Below are 18,989 nucleotides of genomic sequence, written 5' to 3' on the forward strand. Positions count from 1 at the left end.
GAAGTACAAGTAAATTATATCTACAGCGTTCCTCTGGTCCACTAATTTTGTCACTTGGTCAAAGAATGTAATAAGATTTGTCTGGCATGATCTGTTTTTGACAAACCCATGTTGACTTTTAGTGATGACTTTGTTTGCATCAAGGTGTTCGCTGATTTGTTGTTTGATTATCTTTTCCAGAATCTTCCCAGGTATTGAGGTCAGGCTGATAGGTCTGTGGTTTCCTGGATCTATTTTTTTCCCTTTTTTGAAGATGGGAACTATATCAGCTCTCTTCCAGTCCTCTGGTAGTTCCCCAGTGCTCCAGGATCTTTGAAAAATATAGTTCAGTGGTTCTGAGATCACGTTTGCCAGTTCCTTGAGAACCTTGGGGTGTAATCCATCTGGTCCTGGTGATTTGAACTCGTCTAGGCTGGACAGGTGCTCACTTACCATTTTCTTGCCTATCTTAACTTGTGTTTCTATTCTGTTTTTTATGGCACTGGTTTGAGTAGGTTGGACTGTTTTTTCCCTTTGTGTAAAGACAGATGCAAAAAACGAATTAAATAGTTCTGCTTTCTCCCTATTGCTTGTCACCTTCTTGCCACTTTCCCCCACTAATGGACCAATCATTTCCTTAACTTTTTTCTTGTTTTTTATATGTTGAAAGAAGCTTTTTTTTGTTATTTTTGACTTTGGTTGCAAGCCTTAGTTCATTTTGAGCCTTAGCTTTCCTCACTTCATCTTTGCAGGCACAGGCTATTTGCTGATATTCTGACTTAGTTATGTGCCCCTCTTTCCAATTCTTATACTTGTCCTTTTTATCTTTCAATTTATCAGAGAGTTCTTTATGCAGCCATGCTGGTTTCTTTTGAGAGCTGTTATTTTTCTTCTTTGTTGGTATTGTACTAGACTGGGCCTTTATTATCTCACTTTTCAAAATTTCCCAAGCTTCTTGAGTTGTTTTCCCCTTTAGGATTCTCATCCATGGAATTCTTCCCATGGTCTCTCTAAGTTTATTGAAATTAGCTCTTTTAAAGTCCAAGACTCTAGTTTGGCTATGTTCTATTGCTTGTGCCTCCAGAATGTTGAATTCCAATATTGCATGATCACTTCCCCCCAAGGTTCCTGTGGCTTCGACACCTTCTATCATTTCATCTCTGTTAGTGAGAATTAAATCCAATATGTCTAATCCCCTAGTTCCCTTCTCTACTTTTTGGGAGAGAAAGTTGTCTGCTAGGTTTGACAGGAATCTGTTTGATCTTCCACTTGGTGCAGAGTTTGTCTCCCACTTGATATCAGGGTAATTAAAGTCCCCCATTACTATTGTGATGTGCTTCTTACATACCTTAGTTAGCTGACTAGCAAAAAGTTCATCTATTTCCTCTGTTTGGTTGGGTGGCCTATAGTATACACCTATGGCAATGTCATTTTTTCCCCTTTTATATTGACCCAAATGCTTTCAGGTTTACAGTTTTCGTCATTGTTGTGCTCTATTTCTGTAGAGATAAAGTTATTTCTTATATAGAGAGCAACTCCTCCGCCTCTTTTGTTTAGTCTATTTCTTTTAAATAGTTTAAATCCCTCTAGCTGTGTGTTCCATTGGTAGGTTTCGTCCCACCATGTTTCCGTAATGGCAACAATATCATATCTGCCCTCATTTACCTGAATTTCTAGTTCACCCTGTTTACTGTTCATACTCTGTGCATTAGTGTATAGACATTTGAGTCCTTTATGACTGACGCTGTGTTTACTTGCTGCATAACTTGTGTGGTGCCTGGCTTCCCCTATTTTCTTAGATTGCCGGGGACAGTGATGTACTGTATCAATTAACTCACTATACCCATTATTTAGTTTAAATGTTCCTCCAAAAAAGCTGTGATTTTAAAAGCTGTGATTGTTCTGTTTCTCTGTTTTCATTTTATTCTTGTTAGCAAATCAAAATAAATATTTTTTTTAAAAAAAGGAAAATGTTTTCCTTCTTATTCAGGAAGTTTCTTCAGTTCTTCACTTGGCTGAGAAGTGAAAGATTTTCAAGGGAAAAAAAAACAAGAAGGTCCTTCTGACTTTTGAAAAGCACCTTTGGAATCGTATTACAATATGTGGATTTATTTATTGTTAGGGGCTGCTTCTGAAACAAAATACTAACTTTTGAATTTTCTGGATGACTGTGAATAATTTTAATTTTTAATTTAATTTAATAACATTTATATACCGCCCTTCTCCCTAAGGACTCAGGGCGGTTCACAGGGCAGAATAAAATAGCAAATACAAACATTAAAAAAGATTAAACAATTGCCCTAGTTAAAAACAATATAGATACAACGCTAAAAACCCCCAGAAAAATTAAAAAGCGAAAGATAAAACAACCCCAACACAACCCCCCTCAGGCTAGGCCGGCTTGTACAAACAAAAATGTCTTGAGATCGCGACGAAAGGAGCGAAGATCGGGCGCCGTCCGGAGCTCTACCGGTAGCTGATTCCACAGCTCCGGAGCGCCCACAGAGAAGGATCTCCCCCTGGGGGCCACCAATCGACATTCTCTGATCGGTGGCACCCTGAGGAGGCCCTCTCTGTGGGAACGCACAGGGCGCAGGGAGCTTGATGCCGGCAGCAGATGTTCCCTGAGGTACTCCGGCCCCATGCCATGGAGTGCTTTGAATACCGTTACCAGTACCTTGAATCTCACCCGGAAGACAACTGGCAACCAATGCAGCTCACGGAGCAGAGGTGTAACGTGGGAGTATCGGGAGACTCCCAACACCACTCTCGCGGCTGCATTCTGTACCAGTTGGAGCTTCCGAGTGGTCCTCAAGGGCAGCCCCATGTAGAGAGCGTTGCAGTAGTCCAGACGAGAGGACACGAGCGCATGAGTGACCGTGCATAGATCATCCCGGCTAAGATAGGGCCGCAACTGACGCACCAGGCGAACCTGTGCGAAGGCCCCCCTAGTCACGGCTCCTATATGATCTTCCAAGGTGAGCCGTGAATCTAGGAGGACCCCCAAGTTGCGAGCCCTATCTACGGGGGGCAATAATTCACCCCCCATAGCTAGAGGTGGAATGTCCGAATAAACCCGGGATGAAGATATGCAGAGCCACTCAGTCTTGTCGGGGTTGAGCTGGAGTCTGTTCCTCCCCATCCAGACCCGAACCGCCTCCAGGCAACGGGACATCACGTTGAGGGCATCACTGGGGTGGTTTGGGGTCGAAAAGAAAAGTTGGGTATCATCAGCGTACTGATGATACCCAACTCCAAAGCCACGAATGATCTCACCCAGCGGCTTCATGTAGATGTTGAACAGGAGAGGCGAGAGGACCGACCCCTGAGGAACTCCACAAATGAGAGACCTCGCGGTCGACCTCTGCCCCCCTGCCAACACCGACTGCGAACGTCCCAAGAGATAGGAGGAGAACCACTGTAAAACTGTGCCTCCCACTCCCAATCCCCTGAGACGCCGCAGCAAGATACCATGGTCGATGGTATCGAAAGCCGCCGAGAGGTCTAATAGGACTAGGACAGAGGAATGCCCCCTGTCCCGAGCCCTCCAGAGATCATTCACCAGCGCGACCAATGCCGTCTCCGTGCTGTGCCCGGGCCTGAAACCCGATTGGTACGGGTCTAGATAATCCGCTTCATCCAGGACCAGAGGGAGCTGATGCGCCACCACACTCTCAACAACCTTCGCAAGAAAGCGAAGGTTGGAGACAGGACGAAAGTTGTTCAATACAGCCGGGTCCAGAGCAGGCTTCTTGAGGAGAGGCCTCACCACCGCCTCCTTCAAGACGGTGGGGAAGATACCCTCACTCAAAGAAGCCGATATAACTGCCTGGAACCAGCTGCGTGTCCTCTCCCGGGCTGCATAAACCAGCCAGGAAGGGCACGGGTCCAGTAAACATGTGGTGGTGCTCAGCCTCCCCATGATCCTGTCCACTTCCTCCGGAGTCACAGAATCAAACTCCTCCCAGATGATATCGACAAGACCACCCGTGTCCTGATCGTCAGACTCTGCCCAGTCAGAGTCCAAACCGGTCCGAATCCGAGCGATTTTGTCCGACAGATGTTGGTTAAACTCCTCGGCACGTCCCTGCAAGGGATCCTCCCTCACCTCCTGATTTAGGAGGGAGCGAGTCACCCTAAACAGGGCAGCCGGGCGATTATCTGCGGACGCAATAAGGGTGGCGAAGTGGTTGGACCTCGCCTCCCTAATTGCAGCGAGATAAGACCTAATAAAGGCTCTTAGTCGCAATCGGTCGGGTTCGGATCGGCTGGACCTCCAACCGTTCTCTAGGCCCCGTCTCCGACGCTTCATCTCCCGGAGCTCCGCAGAAAACCATGGAGCCCGGCGGGATCTGCACCGGGTCAGGGGCCGCAAGGGTACAACTCGGTCAAGGGCCTCAGTGGCCGTCCTTTCCCAGGCTTCCACTAAGGCCTCGGCCGAGCTGTGAGCGAGGGAGGCAGGTGGGGACCCCAGCGCCGCCTGGAACCTCTGGGGATCCATTAAGCGTCTGGGGCGGTACCATTTAAGTGGTTCCAAGCACCCACGGCGGGGGGTGGCAAAACGGAAGACCAGCCGCAGGAGATGATGATCGGTCCATGACAGGGGCATAATAATTGGAGAGCCCCCACCAAGATCATCTAACCACCGTCCAGACAAGAAAACAAGGTCAAGGGTGTGGCCTCCTTCATGAGTCGGTCCCGTAATTACTTGCGTCAGGTCCATGGCCGTCATGGAAGCCATGAACTCCCGAGCCAACTCAGATGATCCTCCCAGCGATGGTAGGTTGAAGTCCCCCAAAACTATAAGTTTCGGGAACTCAACCACCAGCCCAGAGAGGACATCAAGCAGCTCAGGCAGGGCTGCTGCTGCGTGACTAGGCGAAAGGTACACCAGCAGCAAGCCCAACTGCGCACCAGGGCCGCATCTCAAAAAGAGAGACTCACACCCGACTGTCTGGGGAACGGTGGCCTCCCGCGGACACAAGGTCTCCCTCACAACAACAGCCACTCCCCCACCCCTACCCTGAGCCCGAGGCCGGTGCAGCACCCGGAAACCTGGTGGGCAAAGGTCAACCAGAGGAACACCGCCCTCTGGGCCCAACCAGGTCTCCGTGATGCAAGCCAGGTCAGCCTGCTCACCCTCGACCAAGTCTCGAATGAGAGGAGCCTTATTAACGACCGACCTGGCATTCAAATACACCAGCCGGAGCTCAGGAGGCTGCACATCCTCACTCCCGGGACCTCGGGGCGGAACCAGAGGGTCGGAGTGCCTCACCGCTTGTAAGCAGCGGAGAGGCCTTCCCTGAGACCGATACGGCCCTCTGTTCCTACACCTGCTGCCATTCCCTATCGTCGTGGGAATGGACAATCCCACGACTGGCCCTGGAGCCCCAGAAGCAGCCGACCCCCGCTCCTCCCCTCCGCGATCAGCCTCAGCACTAGCCTGAACAAAGGTAGTTGGACTGCCCCCCTCGTCCAAACAACCAAAAAAAGAACCCTCCCTCCTCCCTAACCCCCGAAAAATTTTTGACAGAAAACAAATCAAGGACCTCCTGTTAGGTTTACGTCGGAGGCCCATAACCGTGCCCGGCCATCTCTCAGGATCCCAATAAATGGGACCTTCCTCGAGATTATGCTCGGCTGGAAAGGCGGGCCGCCTCCAGGAAGGGGGAGCACCCCTGAGGGCGAGCAAGTCCGTAGAGGAGTACCTAAAACAAGGCATAAAGCAGTCCAGATATAGGCAGTCCATAATCAGTTGATTTAAGGAGGAACCAAACAGAGAGCAAATAGATGTCCCGAGCCTCCACCCAGCCACTGCCACTCAGCTGGGTGTCACCCCAGGACAGGCCAACCACCGCCCTCTCACGACAGTTGGAAAGCCTATACCAGGGGGAAATAGTCCGAAACATCCATCCTGGGTACAGCATGTCCCCCAGAGCTCTCACCTCTAGGGGCAGCAGATGTAAGTTCAGGCCACCCTCTCACTGTGGCCAGTACCCAGGGGACTCTGAATCCTTTGGGGCCGATATGTGAATGGCAATAGAGAACAGTCCGAAGGCAGGGATGAAATAGTGTATTACATCATCAAAGTCTGCACTACTAGGTGGCCAAATCCTCCGCTGCTCTGTCCTTCGAAAAAGTTGATCATGGCCAATTCTGCAATCATTGGGGTCTTCCAAATTATCTAGTTCTTTTAGGTCCACAAATCCAATGGCACCAACCAGAGTCACAACTGGTGTCACGGGAAACATAGATCTTCCAAGGGACCACTGGGCTCCACTGGGATCCACCGGCATTAACCGGCTAGCCCAGGAACCCTCGAGGCCACCAACAGCAGTAAGAGTACCAGGCCATCCAAAAAGAGCAAAGCAGGCAGAGGAAACAATAAGTTGATTACAGCGTCGCCGCTGAGCCACCAGGGCCACCGCCACCACCGGAGCGTTGCTGCAGACGCCGCCGCCATTGCTGCCGCCGCCAGGACGCTGATGGAGCCGAGAATAAACAATCGATGGAAAGGGAGGTCTAAAGCGGCCCCGGCACAACGCCGCCGCCGCCGCCATCCCCGTCGCCATCCAAGCGAGCCAGGAACGCCGCCGCCGCCACAGCCGAGGGAGACCAGGCCGACCACAGGAGCGGCCCGAACGGCCCGAAACGCCTCCACCGAAACCGCCAGAAGCGAGGGACCATCCGAAGGCCAGCTCCGCAACCGCCGAGGACGCCCAGCGAACGGTCGATGGAAAGGCAGGCCCAGGACGGCCCCGGAGAACGCCGCCGCCGCCGCCGTCCCCGTCGTCTCCGGAACGTACCAACAACGCCGCCGTCGCCATAGCCGAGGGAGAGCCGCGAAAGACCAAGCCGGCCACAGAAGCGGCCCGGAACGGCCTGAAACGCCTCCGCCAAGGCCACCAGGGCCGCCAGCAGCCAGGGACCCCCCGTGAACGCCGGGTCCGACACCGCCGAAGACGCCGCTGCCGAAGCCGCCGGCCGCCGCAACCACCAGGCCCGCGAAAACGACCTGAAAAACGCCCGAGAGAGCAGGTAGGCGCCGCCAACATCCAGTCGAAAAAACGGCAGAGCTGGCAGCTAACGGAGTCCAAAACCTTCATCCTTCAGCTGCCTAAACAATTGCGCTCACTATCCCCCCAACCCAGAGGGCGTAAACACCCCTGGGGGGCTCCTAGGACACCTATTTTCTGAGACTTGCAGAGCTCACTCAAACAGATCCGCCTGCACGTCCGCCATCTTGTTTTGATAAGTTCCTTTCATGCCAATAGATAATTCACCTGATGGTTTACCTCAGGATTGCATGCATGCTCTTGAGGCGGTTGACTCCAGCAAACCATATTTGAAAAATGAGCCTTTACAAAATGCAGAATAGTTTATTGATAGAAGCAGCAACATCTGGGAAAGCCAGTGTTAAATTTTGGGAGAGGAAGCATTGACTTCAAATACACCAGCTCAAAAAGCAGAACTTGATGCATTAAATGTGCTTTGCAATTGGCAAATGGTAAAATGGCCATATTTTTTTCTTGACAGCAAATACGCCCTTGGTGTTTTACATTCCCATGGAGCTTTGTGGTGGAAAAAAGGTTTGATTACAGCAAAAGGTAAACAGATTAAATATGGAGAAGAAATATTGCAGAATTTAGATGCCATCTAGAAACTAAGAGTGATTTACTAGTAAGATAAAGGCAGATGGGTCTGTTTGGACTTGAGGGAAGTGAAACCTTCTGGAAGAAGGATCTCCAAAATCAAATCTGAGAGAAGCCAGTGGTTGATTAGTAGGCTGTATTCACATCAACACACTGCCTGTTACTGTTGCAGACCTGAAAGCCAAAGCAAGAGATTATCAGTGGAATATGACAGCACTTTCCTACAAAACTAAACTCTGTCATTCCTTAGAACTAACCCAAACTTTTTTCAGGTTATAAAAAGCAAGGGGAAATGATTCCTGATCCTTTAAGATAAGCTTTGGGTTTGCTTCAGCCTTTCTAAGTGGCTTCATTGTTAGGTCACAATCAGCTCTGCCCTGATTTTCTCATTTCTCTCTTCCACCTTCCCTATGGAGACACCTAGAAGTTTAGAGAAAGGACTGACTCTTGACAATCTGTCCAGAAGATGCTGCGAGAGAAGCACAAGGCTCTGAGAAGGCCAGGCGTTTTGTTCTTGCAAGAAAGAAACAGCCCTGGACATTCACCTCATTTGTTGGGGTTGTTGTTTGAAGTAAAAACAAAATAACAACAACCAAATGAAGGATAGATGGATGGATACTTTTTCTTCTACTTACATATACTATAGTGTGGAAAATCTAGACTAGCTTTCACATTGATCAATTGCAAAATTATTATTTTTAATCCCATTTATATCCCGCCCTTCTCCGAAGACTCAGGGCGGCTTACAATCTAAGAAGCACAAATCAATGTGCTTAGCAATAGCCTTCATTCTATGTATATGCCTCCTCATTAGGGCTTTCAGGGCCGCCCCCCCCAAGCAGCATTTTTTTTACAAACTCAGCTTATTGCCCCCAACAATCTGGGTCCTCATTTTAGTGATCACCCCGTGGAATCAAACTTTAGAGCCAACAGATTAGAGGTGAACATTTACTAACCTTTCCATCTCCACATTTTGTTCCATGATCAACCATTCCATAATCTAGGGCAAGATCTGAATATCTGAAATTGCATGGAAGTGAGTTGACAATATGAAATTTGCAGTATAACCTTCCACACTTTACATCCCTGAAAAGGAAACATAGAATTCATACTAATTAACAAGAATGGAGTAATGAGAGGCCTGTTCTTTTGCTTATTTGTCAGCATTTTGTTTATTTCCGATACCCCCATCTCTTGCGTGAGATACAATACAATAAAACATTAGAAATTGCTAAAATCAATTATAATTAGAATAAAAGTTAAAAATTAAAAACCAAGATGAAGGGCAGTCTGGGGGTGAGAATACCTTCTCTACCCAGTCAGTCCTCCCCTACCCAGCAGGCCCATGTTGGGGACCCAAGTAGAGCCAGGTTTATAGGCTGATCCGGGAGGCCAGAATTCTGGGGTAGACCTCACCTCTGACAAAAAAATATTGCCAAGGGGGGGCACAGCAGAAAAGGCTTTTCTCCTGCACCTCGCCAGCCAAAAGTCTTTGGTTGACAGAATCTGAAGCAGGCCCTTTCCATGGAAACACTGGGGCAGGTTAGTCCCAAAAAGGTGAGGCAGCTCCACTGATACCCTGGACCCATGGAATAAAGGAACTTTAAAGGTCATGACCAACTCCTTGAATTTTTCAGGAGCACACTGGCAACCTGTGCAGCTTGTGTAACAATGGTGTCACATGTGCCACACCAGGGCCTCCCGGACTCTCAGCGTCATTGCCTTCTGTACCAGTTGTGGCCTCCAAAAGCTCTTCAAGGGTTATCGCTACGCAGTAATCCAGCTGAGAACAGGGCATGAGTGACTCTGCCAACAATCTTGATCTTGGTTAACCTTTATGTGTGTGTGTGTGTGTGTGTTTAATTAGAGATGGAGAACCAGACATTTGCTCAGCCTCAGTAGGAACTAGTTGCTCCTAACACATAACTGAAAATCTCACAAGGTGTTTCAAGGTTTGGGGCAAAATAGAGAACACAGTTCCTGTATCTCCAACTGGCTCACTGTGATTTCCCTGTTTTTGAGGGTGAAGATGATTGAGTCAGGATTCTTATCTTAAGAGCAAGGAATGCACCTGTTATCCACCTGGAAAACTCCTAAAGTAGATCTTAGGAGGCTTGGTTTTTCCATATCTCTGGCTTAAAATTCTCATAATCTCTGATCAGTGGATGACAGGGGATGATGGGAGTTAAAATCTAAAGATGGGGCAACTGCACTAAACACTGGAGAGGGATATTGCCCTGAAAAATGGCTATTATTCCATTTCAATTTAATAAAATATGAGAGTAAAGAGGAATAAAACAGAATGCAGCCGCACGAGTTGTGATGGGAGTCTCCCGATACTCCCGTGTACCACCTCTCCTCCGCGAGCTGCATTGGCTTCCAGTTGCCCTCCGGGTGAGATTCAAGGTGCTGGTGATGACCTATAAAGCCCTACATGGTTTGGGTCCGGACTATCTAAGGGAACACCTGCTGCCAGCATCAACTTCCCATTGTCCTGTGCGCTCCCATAGGGAGGACCTCCTTAGGGTCCCGCCAGTTAGGGAGTGCCGGCGGGTGATCCCCAGAGGGAGGGCATTTTCTGTGGGCGCGCCTGCCCTTTGGAATGATTTACCTGTGGAACTCCGGACCGCCCCCGATCTGCGTTCATTTCGCCAGGACCTGAAAACCTGGCTTTTCGATCTATCAGGCCTGGACTGAAGGGGTTTTAGCTTTTTAATATTGTTTTAATTGTTGGGCTTTAATTAACTTAATTCATTTTAATTTTATATTGTCTTTTTATATTGTCTTTTATATGCTGCCCTGTAAACCGCCCTGAGTCCTTCGGGAATAGGGCAGGATAGAAAAATAAATAAATAAATAAATAAATAAATAAATAAATAAATAAATAAATAAATAAACAAATAAACAAATAAACAAACAAATAAATAAATAAATAAATAAATAAATAAATACATAAATAAATAAATACATAAATAAATAAATACATAAATAAATAAATACATAAATAAATAATAACAGAAAACAGTGGCACAGGGGTCTGTGTGTTTGTGTAAGAGCTAAAGGCAGAGTTCGGATTTAGAATCATCACTAAAAGAAAATGTTCCTTACTGTTTAGTTTGGGTTCAATATGTGGTGCCAATTTAGTCATTGTGGTTTCTAAATCATGATTTATGGCTAAGTGCAATTTATAAACTCAGCCAAATACGGTTTATTCAGTAATATGCAGGGCAAACAAACTGGGTGATATCCTCTGAAAGAGAAAAGCTGATTATAACATAGTCCTTGGTGAAGAATTTCCATTTCTAAAAAAAGGCTGTGAGCTTTTCGTCATGGTTATTAAGCAAATCTGGCTTCCCCCGTTGACTCTGATTTACTAGAATTTGGCTGGGAAGATCGGAAATCATGATCATGTGATCTTGGGACACTGCAGCCCTCATGAATATATGTTGGTTGCCAAGCACACAAATTTTGGTCACATGACTATAGGAATGCTGCAACAGTTGAAAGTGCAAGGACAAGTTGTACATCACTTCTTTGAAGTCATTAAACGAATAGTTGTAAGTCAAAGACTATCTCTCCTTTCTGACACAATTCTTTAAAAGCCACTTCTATCCTCATGGCACTCTTTTTACACCCAGCGTTTGCTCCATCTCATAACCCAAGATGGAAAACGAAAGAAAACTAGCCATTCAGAAATTGACTCACATTTCTGTTGTTTTAGCCAGGTGATATAATCAAGTTCCAACAGATGTGGACATAAAAATATTTCTTATATTAACCTTATTTTATATCATCATCATAGAAGGAAATCATTTAGATTGCTTACTGTGGTGCACATGGAATGTTTTTATTATTTTCCCTTCTGCAGTAGGAATAACCTTGGCCGCTCTCGTTTTGCTGAAAACATACATCTGAAGACACAGTTGTACCTGCAAGAGGGAGTGAGGAACCAAGACAAATATCTGAGTGTGTATCATGCCAGCAGGATAAAGGATGGCTTAAGAGATCTCAGAGGAGAGATTATTTCCTTATTATTTGCTAGTTATTATTTGCTTATTTATATTTGCTTATTTTGCCAAAGAATTGAGGCCTTTGAACTATGGTGCTGGAGAACACTCCTACGAGTCCCTTGGACTGCAAGGTGATCAAATTGGTCAGTCCTAGAGGAGATCAACCCTGACTGCTCTTTAGAAGGCCAGATCCTGAAGTTGAAACTCAAATCCTTTGGCCACCTAATGAGAAGGAAGGACTCACTGGAGAAGAGCCTAATGCTGGGAAAGGTTGAGTGCAAGAGAAGAAGGGGACGACAGAGAATGAGGTGGCTGGATGGAGTCACTGAAGCAGTAGGCATGAGCCTAGATGGACTCCAGAAGATGGTAGAGGACAGGAAGGCCTGGAGGAATGTTATCCATGGGATCGCAATGGGTCAAACATGACTTTGCAACTAACCACATTTGCTTATTTGTAACCTATTATTTTGTAATCCATTATTTATCTAATCCTCATTATGACTGAATCATTCTCTATCTGACACAGTAATACATTAAACTTGCTCATTTCATTTTATGGACACAAAAGCTGAAGCCACCTTATACAAGTTGCAGAAGACCCCACAGTAAATCAATGGCTGGAGGGGAATCTGACTGCAGCTTCATTCCTCTGGGTGCTGATTCTCCATTTTCCAAGTTTAACACTATTGTAGATACAGTCCTGTGCTGGAATGCAGTGAAGCGGGGGATCCCCGGGTGGGAGGGGGTGCAGTCCAGATGAATAAGGGGCAGTTCAGCCCCAATGTTACATGTGAGAAAAAGAGGGTGAAGACAGCTCCTCACTAATTATCCATAGAGTGTATTGTAGGTGCAGGTAGTAGAGTCCTTAGTCCAGCAAGATTTTGTCTACAGCAGTGAAAAAGGAAAGAACTCAGCTTGGAAGAACCATCATGTGTCATCCTTGGTTTGAGGCCTGTCAGTTCCTGGGCATAAGCCTTTCTGAATACAGCTGGATTACTTGCAAAAAATGAGCTATTTCCATTGTTTGGAATGTTAAATCATTTTATACTATTTAAGTGACCAAAATAAGGATTTCTTTGTTTGAACTGAGAGTTTCCATTTTCAAAGCAATGGAAATAATCCAGAAAATGTCTTTATTTATTAATCAAATTGATGGGTTGATCATGCAAGTGAAATTTGGATTCCCAATCACCATCACATGCCATCTGACCCTTCATAAACAATGTAGACAAGGGGATAGAAGGGCAACTCATCAAATTTATAGACAACACCAAGGTGGTGGCAATAGCTATCACTCCAGAAGATAGGTTTAGGATCCAGGAGGATCTCGAGAGACTTCAACACTTGACCCTATCTAACAAAATAAATTCAATGGTGAAAAAGGTAAATAAAAAGTTCTATATTTAGGCAAGAAAAACCAAATCACAGGTACAGAATAGGTGATACCTGGCTGAGTACTATAACTGTAAGAGGGATCTTGGAGTCCTAGTGGACAACCACTTAAATATGCACCATCAGTGTGCTGCAACTGCCAAAAATCCAACACAATCCTAGGCTATATTAAGAGAGGGACAAAATCAAGATCACGTGAAGTGTTAGTATCACTTTAATTTAAAATGCTTTGGTAAGACCATACTTGGAATATTGCATCCAGTTTTGTTCACCACTATATAAAAAGGATGTTGAGATTCTAGAAAGACTACAGAGAAAAGCAGCAAATATGATTAGAGGATTTGAGGCTAAAACATATAAAGAACAGTGGCACAAATTGGATATCTCTAATTTAATAAAAAGAAGGACTAGAGGCGACATGATAGCAGAGTTCCAATATTTGAGGGACTGCTGCAAAGATGAGGGGGGCAAGCTCTTTTCCAAACACCTGAAGAGAGAACAAGACAAATGAATGGAAGCTAATCAAGGAGAGAACCAACCTAGAAATCAGGAGAAATTTTGTGTTGGAACAATTAATCCTTGCTCCAACCCTAGAAGATTTAAATAAGAGATTGGAAATGGTATACAGCTTCCTGCTTGAGTTGGGGGTTGGACTAGAAGAACTGCAAGGCTCCTTCCAACTGAGTCATTCTGTTAATTCTGACTCTTTTAATGACTGACTGGAAACCTGTATTTGGGGTTTCTACATGCAAATCCTCACTGCTCCACTGATCTATGGCCAAGGTAAATCTCCCTGTGTACTGAAAACTATCTACTTTATATGAAAAAGGGAACTTATTTTCAGTTGCCTTTTTCAACATAAAACCATTCTGAAAATTCTGTGAATCGTCTGAAAGTCAGGAGTGATCAGTGACGAGAATCACATCCCTCAACATCTGTCTCTTCAATTATTATGCCAAATGCAAAGAAAAGTTCAATCTCGGGGTTTGAATATTCTTAGCACACAGTCCCATAATCAAAGTACATTATCACTCATTGAGATTGGGAATAGAGTAGAGCTGGAAGGGACCTTGGAGGTCTTCTTAGTCCAGCCCCCTGCTCAAGCAGGAGAAATTATACCATCTCAGACAAGTGACTATCTAGCCTCTTCTTAAAAATTTTCAGTGATGGAGCACCCATGATTTCTGGATGCAAGCTGTTCCACAGGTTAATTGTCCTCACTGCCTGGAAGTTTCTCCTCAGTTCCAGGTTGTTTCTCTCTTTGATCAGTTTCCAACCATTGTTTCTAGTCCTGCCCTCTGGCTCAAATCTTTGTCCAATTTGGGGATGTATCCACAACCCATAAAAGCATCCTTCCCCCAAAGTCTATCTTTCCAGATTTCTGGTCTACAACTACCATCATCTTTGACCGTTGGCCGAGTTCTCTAGGGATGACTGGAGCTTTAAACTAAAAGATATGGAGGGCTGGGTTCTAAAACCTTGAAATAAAGAACTTCATCTTGAAAAAAATATTCTATCTGGACAAGACCTTTAGAAGTTGTGGGTGCTACAAGAATGGAGATTTTTTAAAGAAGACATTGGAAATGGTAGAGAGCAGGCAGTTGAACTAGAAGGCTCCTTATAACCGTGTTATAGAACAGAAATGTAATAATGATTTATGGATACAAAGGAGAAAATATCTTTCATTAATGGCAATGACTGTCTTAATCTTTTATAACACCCCTATTCTGAAATGCTAAGGTTGACTTACCTGGCCCCCACAGAGCAATACATTGCTGTATCATGATGGGGCAACTTCCATTGTAGCAATAACCATGGTTCATTAGGCATGGTTTTCCATTCTTCTGGATATGATCCATGGGACACTCAACAGATTGGCCACTGCAGTATTCAGGGATGTCACACTCACTTCTTGCTGGCCGGCATACTGTTCCTGCTGTCACAAACTGTGGATGAGAATCAAAAATATTCCAGCTATCACTCTTCATCAGCAGAGATCAAAGAGACAAACCATGATTCACAACACATTTCAAAACCTCCTCTTCATCTGTCTTGAGGATCACCAAGCAAGGCATCCCTGCCCTGTTATAATTGTGTGTGGTGTCTAGAAGTCCCAGTCCATCTTGTTTGCTATGGGGAAATTATTGCAATGAAAGGCTCAATTCCTGAAAAGGAAATTCTACATGTTGGCTGACCATAAAGTGAAAACCATGAAAAAGCAGCAAAGAGTGAATTGCTGAAATTCTCATGATATATTTTTATTCCTTTACATGGGAAGCAGCATTCATAGAATTTTCTGTCATGTGCTGAAAAACATGTGGCTTTTCTTTCTTGCTGTGAATTAAGGCTTGTGATAGAAATATGGAAATAACAAAATGTTTTGGGCCACACTGCTCAAAAAGTTCATTTCAGAGTCAACTGGGACCCACACAGAAAGAAGGAATGAGGCACCTCTCTTTTCATGGTCCTGCAGCACCTCCAGAATGCACAACTAAAACATCTGAATTTAGAGCTTTAGAGATCAGGTAGAAAACTTAAGGGGGGGAAAAAGGCAACTTTACATCCAGAAGTCTCCTGCACCTATTTCCATCCTAAAAGTCTCAGAGAGAAAAATGTCACAGCATTACCAGAGACCTCTTAGAACCTTCCAGAAAGTCAGGAAGCTGAGTAAGGGCACCAATCTTAAACATTGCCCACCCTTATTTAAACTGGATTTTCATGCAAACTCAGTCAAAAAACAAATATATTATTTTCAGAGACATGATTTAACATGTCAAAAGAGGGGATTTGAAATTGAGACAAGGGTGCAATTTTGTTAAATTAACCTCCCTACAGATATGTTCATAAGGGTCAGATAAACTGGAAGAAGGGATAGGAATAGGGTTGAAATGTTAGATGATAGTAAACAGCCAAGAGATATTACATTTCTATATGGCTAGTATGGAGCAGGGTAAAATCTCTCCTGTTGTTAAAAATAAACAAGTCTTACTCTGCATTGGTAACAACACATTCCATCTCCACACTGTGCCCCTGGTTTCAGTTTACAGGTTGCAGCATCACAGCACGGATTTCGACAATACTGAAAACCAAAATATATCAAATGATGTTATAGACTTTTTGGCCTGGCCTTCTTTAATTGGTCTATTTTGAATAGGGAAACTGCCAAATAAAAAGATATTTTTGCAATGTGTTTCCTCTTGTGGGTTCATGATAGCAAATGCAGAAATTGTTTGTTGTTGCAAATGGATAATGGCATATCTCTGTGAAAGAGCCTTATCTGTTACTTCCTATGTGAAAAAAATAAAATAAATAAAAATATCCTCATCTCCTAATTGTGAAGCCCACATAACCTACAGCCCCATTCCTTTATTATTCATTAGGGATTTCATACTCATCATGCCAGCCTTTGAGGTAGTTCAGAGAAGAAGCACCAACCATGAGCATTAACACTACCTTGATTGTAAGGTTACAGTAGCAGAATCTTTCAATAATGAAAGTACATTTCTACCACCTCATCTTTACGGACCAAGAGAATAGGTGGGAGGTGTCCCGCATGAGATGTTTGTCATGCCCCATTGCTTCTGCAGGCTAATCTACTTCTTATATGACCAATGAGTAGATGTTTCCTCCTTCTTTTGTCTCTTAAGGACATTCTCACAGACCATTACAAGTGTATTTAACAATATACTATAAAAAGAACACTAAATTACTGTTCTTATAAAAATATTATTAGGATCAGAGCATAGATTGAAGATCATCAGTTATGGGAGGAAGCAGCTCAAGAAAAAAATGGGACAAGATAATGTGGCCATCTCAACAAAGTAGGGGTTTTCAGGAGGGAAGGATTTTCTTGGAGTGGTTAATCACCCATTTTTTTTAAAAAAAAAAGTACGTCATCTTCCCCAATTGATAGTGATATACCAGTTCTCCATTCCTCTACAACTGGTTAACCAAATCCAAGAAACCACTTCATACATGCATATACATAAAGGGCACAAACCAATGCCATTCACAAACTAACCTCTTGGATGGCTCAAACTATTTAGAAAGCCAGATGATTTTTCAAGGATTCCTGTTTTTGAGAAAGGTCTTCAAATTACTCTTGTTGATTAAAAAAAAATCTTACCCATAAAGAGCCACAGTCACATTCTTCTCCTTCCTCCACAACGTAATTTCCACAAACTGCAGGTGAAACAACATCTGTCGTCAAGGGATGATTGAGAATGCATCTTGGGGTTTGACTAATAAGATACCTCCAAAGTTCATTCATACTACAATCGCTGAACTGATAGGAAGGTTGATGGCTGTAGAGATGAACCAAAATAAGACCATGACATCATTCATATTTGGACTAGGAACAGAATTCATTGGAAAAACATATAAGATGGAAAAGGGATAGATAATGAAGAAATGCAGTGATTTTTTTTCCTCTAAAGCTAACAAAATATCTAAGAGAACTGTGAGCTTCCCTTGATCTTAATTCCAGATTATGGTCCCTCAGTTTTAATTCCATTAACTTTTTTTTCTTTTTTAACAAAATACATTTGCAATGAGAACCCCATGTGATATTAATTGATTGAGCTGCGTCTTGTGTCTGAGTGGGGTGCCTTTTATTTTCATTTTTAGTCAGCCTCTCTGTGGAAGGAAAATAATATAATTGAAGGGAAAACAGTGGAATTTTGATCCAGTTATTCTTTTCTTCTTTTGGAGGGACAATACTTTTTATAACCATGAAGAGAGAGCTAACTACGCTAACTCTCTATTTGCCTTAAAGTATTTGTTGTTGATTTCTTTTGTTGAAAAGGTGGTAATATCAGCCACACGCCACTGACCTCTGAATCTGCATACTTAAATAAATGCAAACACGGTATCCTAAGCCCAGTAAAGCACCTTCTAATGTTAATTCAAATCATTAGGAATATAATCATTGGCCCTCAACTTAAGGGGTGGAAACAAGAACACAAAGAGAATCTCCTGGTGGCCATTAAACAGACAAGATGGTCTTCTTTCAAGGTCAAAGTTGCAGCAGACCCTTTTGGTGGGGTTAATTGAGCAAAATTGTTTTCTAAGCAAACTCTTCTGTACAAAACACCACAAAGTGTCTAGAAGTATTAAAGAGTAATCATAATGCCCGGAAATCCTTTAGGAAGGACAGGAAAGGCTACATGGCATGCTCCATATTTCCTGGGCTCCTTTCCATTGCATGAAATAGGAGGCAACAAAGTCCTTGACTTGCTGTCACAACTAGGACCAGAATTTTACAATCCGTTTTGCCACTTTGTTAAGTGAATCACACAGTCTTTAAGGGACTCAGCTTGCTCCACTGGCTTTGCATATGGGAAGACGGCTGGGAAAATCACAAATGAGGATCCCATGAATGCAGGATGCTGCAAGCGTCATAAATACATGCAGGTGTCACCAACTGTTCCAATTTGATTCTGTGGCTGAAGGGTGGCTGTGATGGCTGTAATTGCGAGGACCGGTCATAAGTCAGTGTTCTCAGGGCCATTGTAACTTCGAACAGTTGCTAAACAAATGGTTGTAAGTCAATGACTACCTGTTGATTTCAGAAGACTGCAATATATGACAGAGATGTCACATATTCTACCTTGATGGAAGGGTGAGGCAGAAAAACCACAAGGATGGTAATTTAACTTTTTCTTTCTCTTGTTGCCAGATTCAGAATATTTTTTCCCCGATTCTGCTTCCCACTTTAGGAACATCTTTAATGTCTAACTTGGTTTCCTCTTTTATCCATCAGAGATATAAATATTTGGTTTCTTTGGCTCTGCTTACTATACTGTTTCTTTAAACTCTGGGGTTTTGGAGAAAGCTACTGAATGCTGGCTATTCAATTGTTGAGAACATTTCTACCTTTTTAATACAATAGATTTTAACTACACATGATAAAGTGACACACAAATGACCAGGCCCCTCTTTTTTTGTAACTCCCTGA

The 18,989-nt window shown here is 44.1% G+C and overlaps 2 protein-coding genes across 2 annotated transcripts in view; both read right to left on the reverse strand.

Moving 5' to 3' along the window:
• Positions 1-18,989, reverse strand: part of LOC308671401 (zinc metalloproteinase-disintegrin-like protein H3) — a 287,574-nt gene that overhangs the window by 59,753 nt on the left and 208,832 nt on the right. Inside the window, exon 17 of the transcript XR_014027193.1 lies at positions 7,857-8,176. The gene's annotated coding sequence lies outside the window, so the exon portion shown is untranslated. The remainder of the gene's footprint in view (positions 1-7,856; positions 8,177-18,989) is intronic.
• The window catches only part of LOC308671399 (zinc metalloproteinase-disintegrin-like protein F1), a 78,883-nt gene continuing 67,232 nt past the window's right edge, over positions 7,339-18,989 (reverse strand). The window contains exons 12-17 of the mRNA XM_081333555.1: positions 17,160-17,337; positions 16,023-16,112; positions 14,784-14,979; positions 11,458-11,560; positions 8,588-8,717; positions 7,339-7,805 (exon numbers count right to left, since the gene is read on the reverse strand). Of these exons, the coding sequence (XP_081189681.1) occupies positions 7,758-7,805; positions 8,588-8,717; positions 11,458-11,560; positions 14,784-14,979; positions 16,023-16,112; positions 17,160-17,337 (745 nt within the window). The 3' untranslated portion in view covers positions 7,339-7,757. The remainder of the gene's footprint in view (positions 7,806-8,587; positions 8,718-11,457; positions 11,561-14,783; positions 14,980-16,022; positions 16,113-17,159; positions 17,338-18,989) is intronic.

This window comes from Vipera berus (assembly GCF_964194415.1).
Source record: "Vipera berus genome assembly, chromosome: 8".
Classification (NCBI taxonomy): domain Eukaryota; kingdom Metazoa; phylum Chordata; class Lepidosauria; order Squamata; family Viperidae; genus Vipera; species Vipera berus.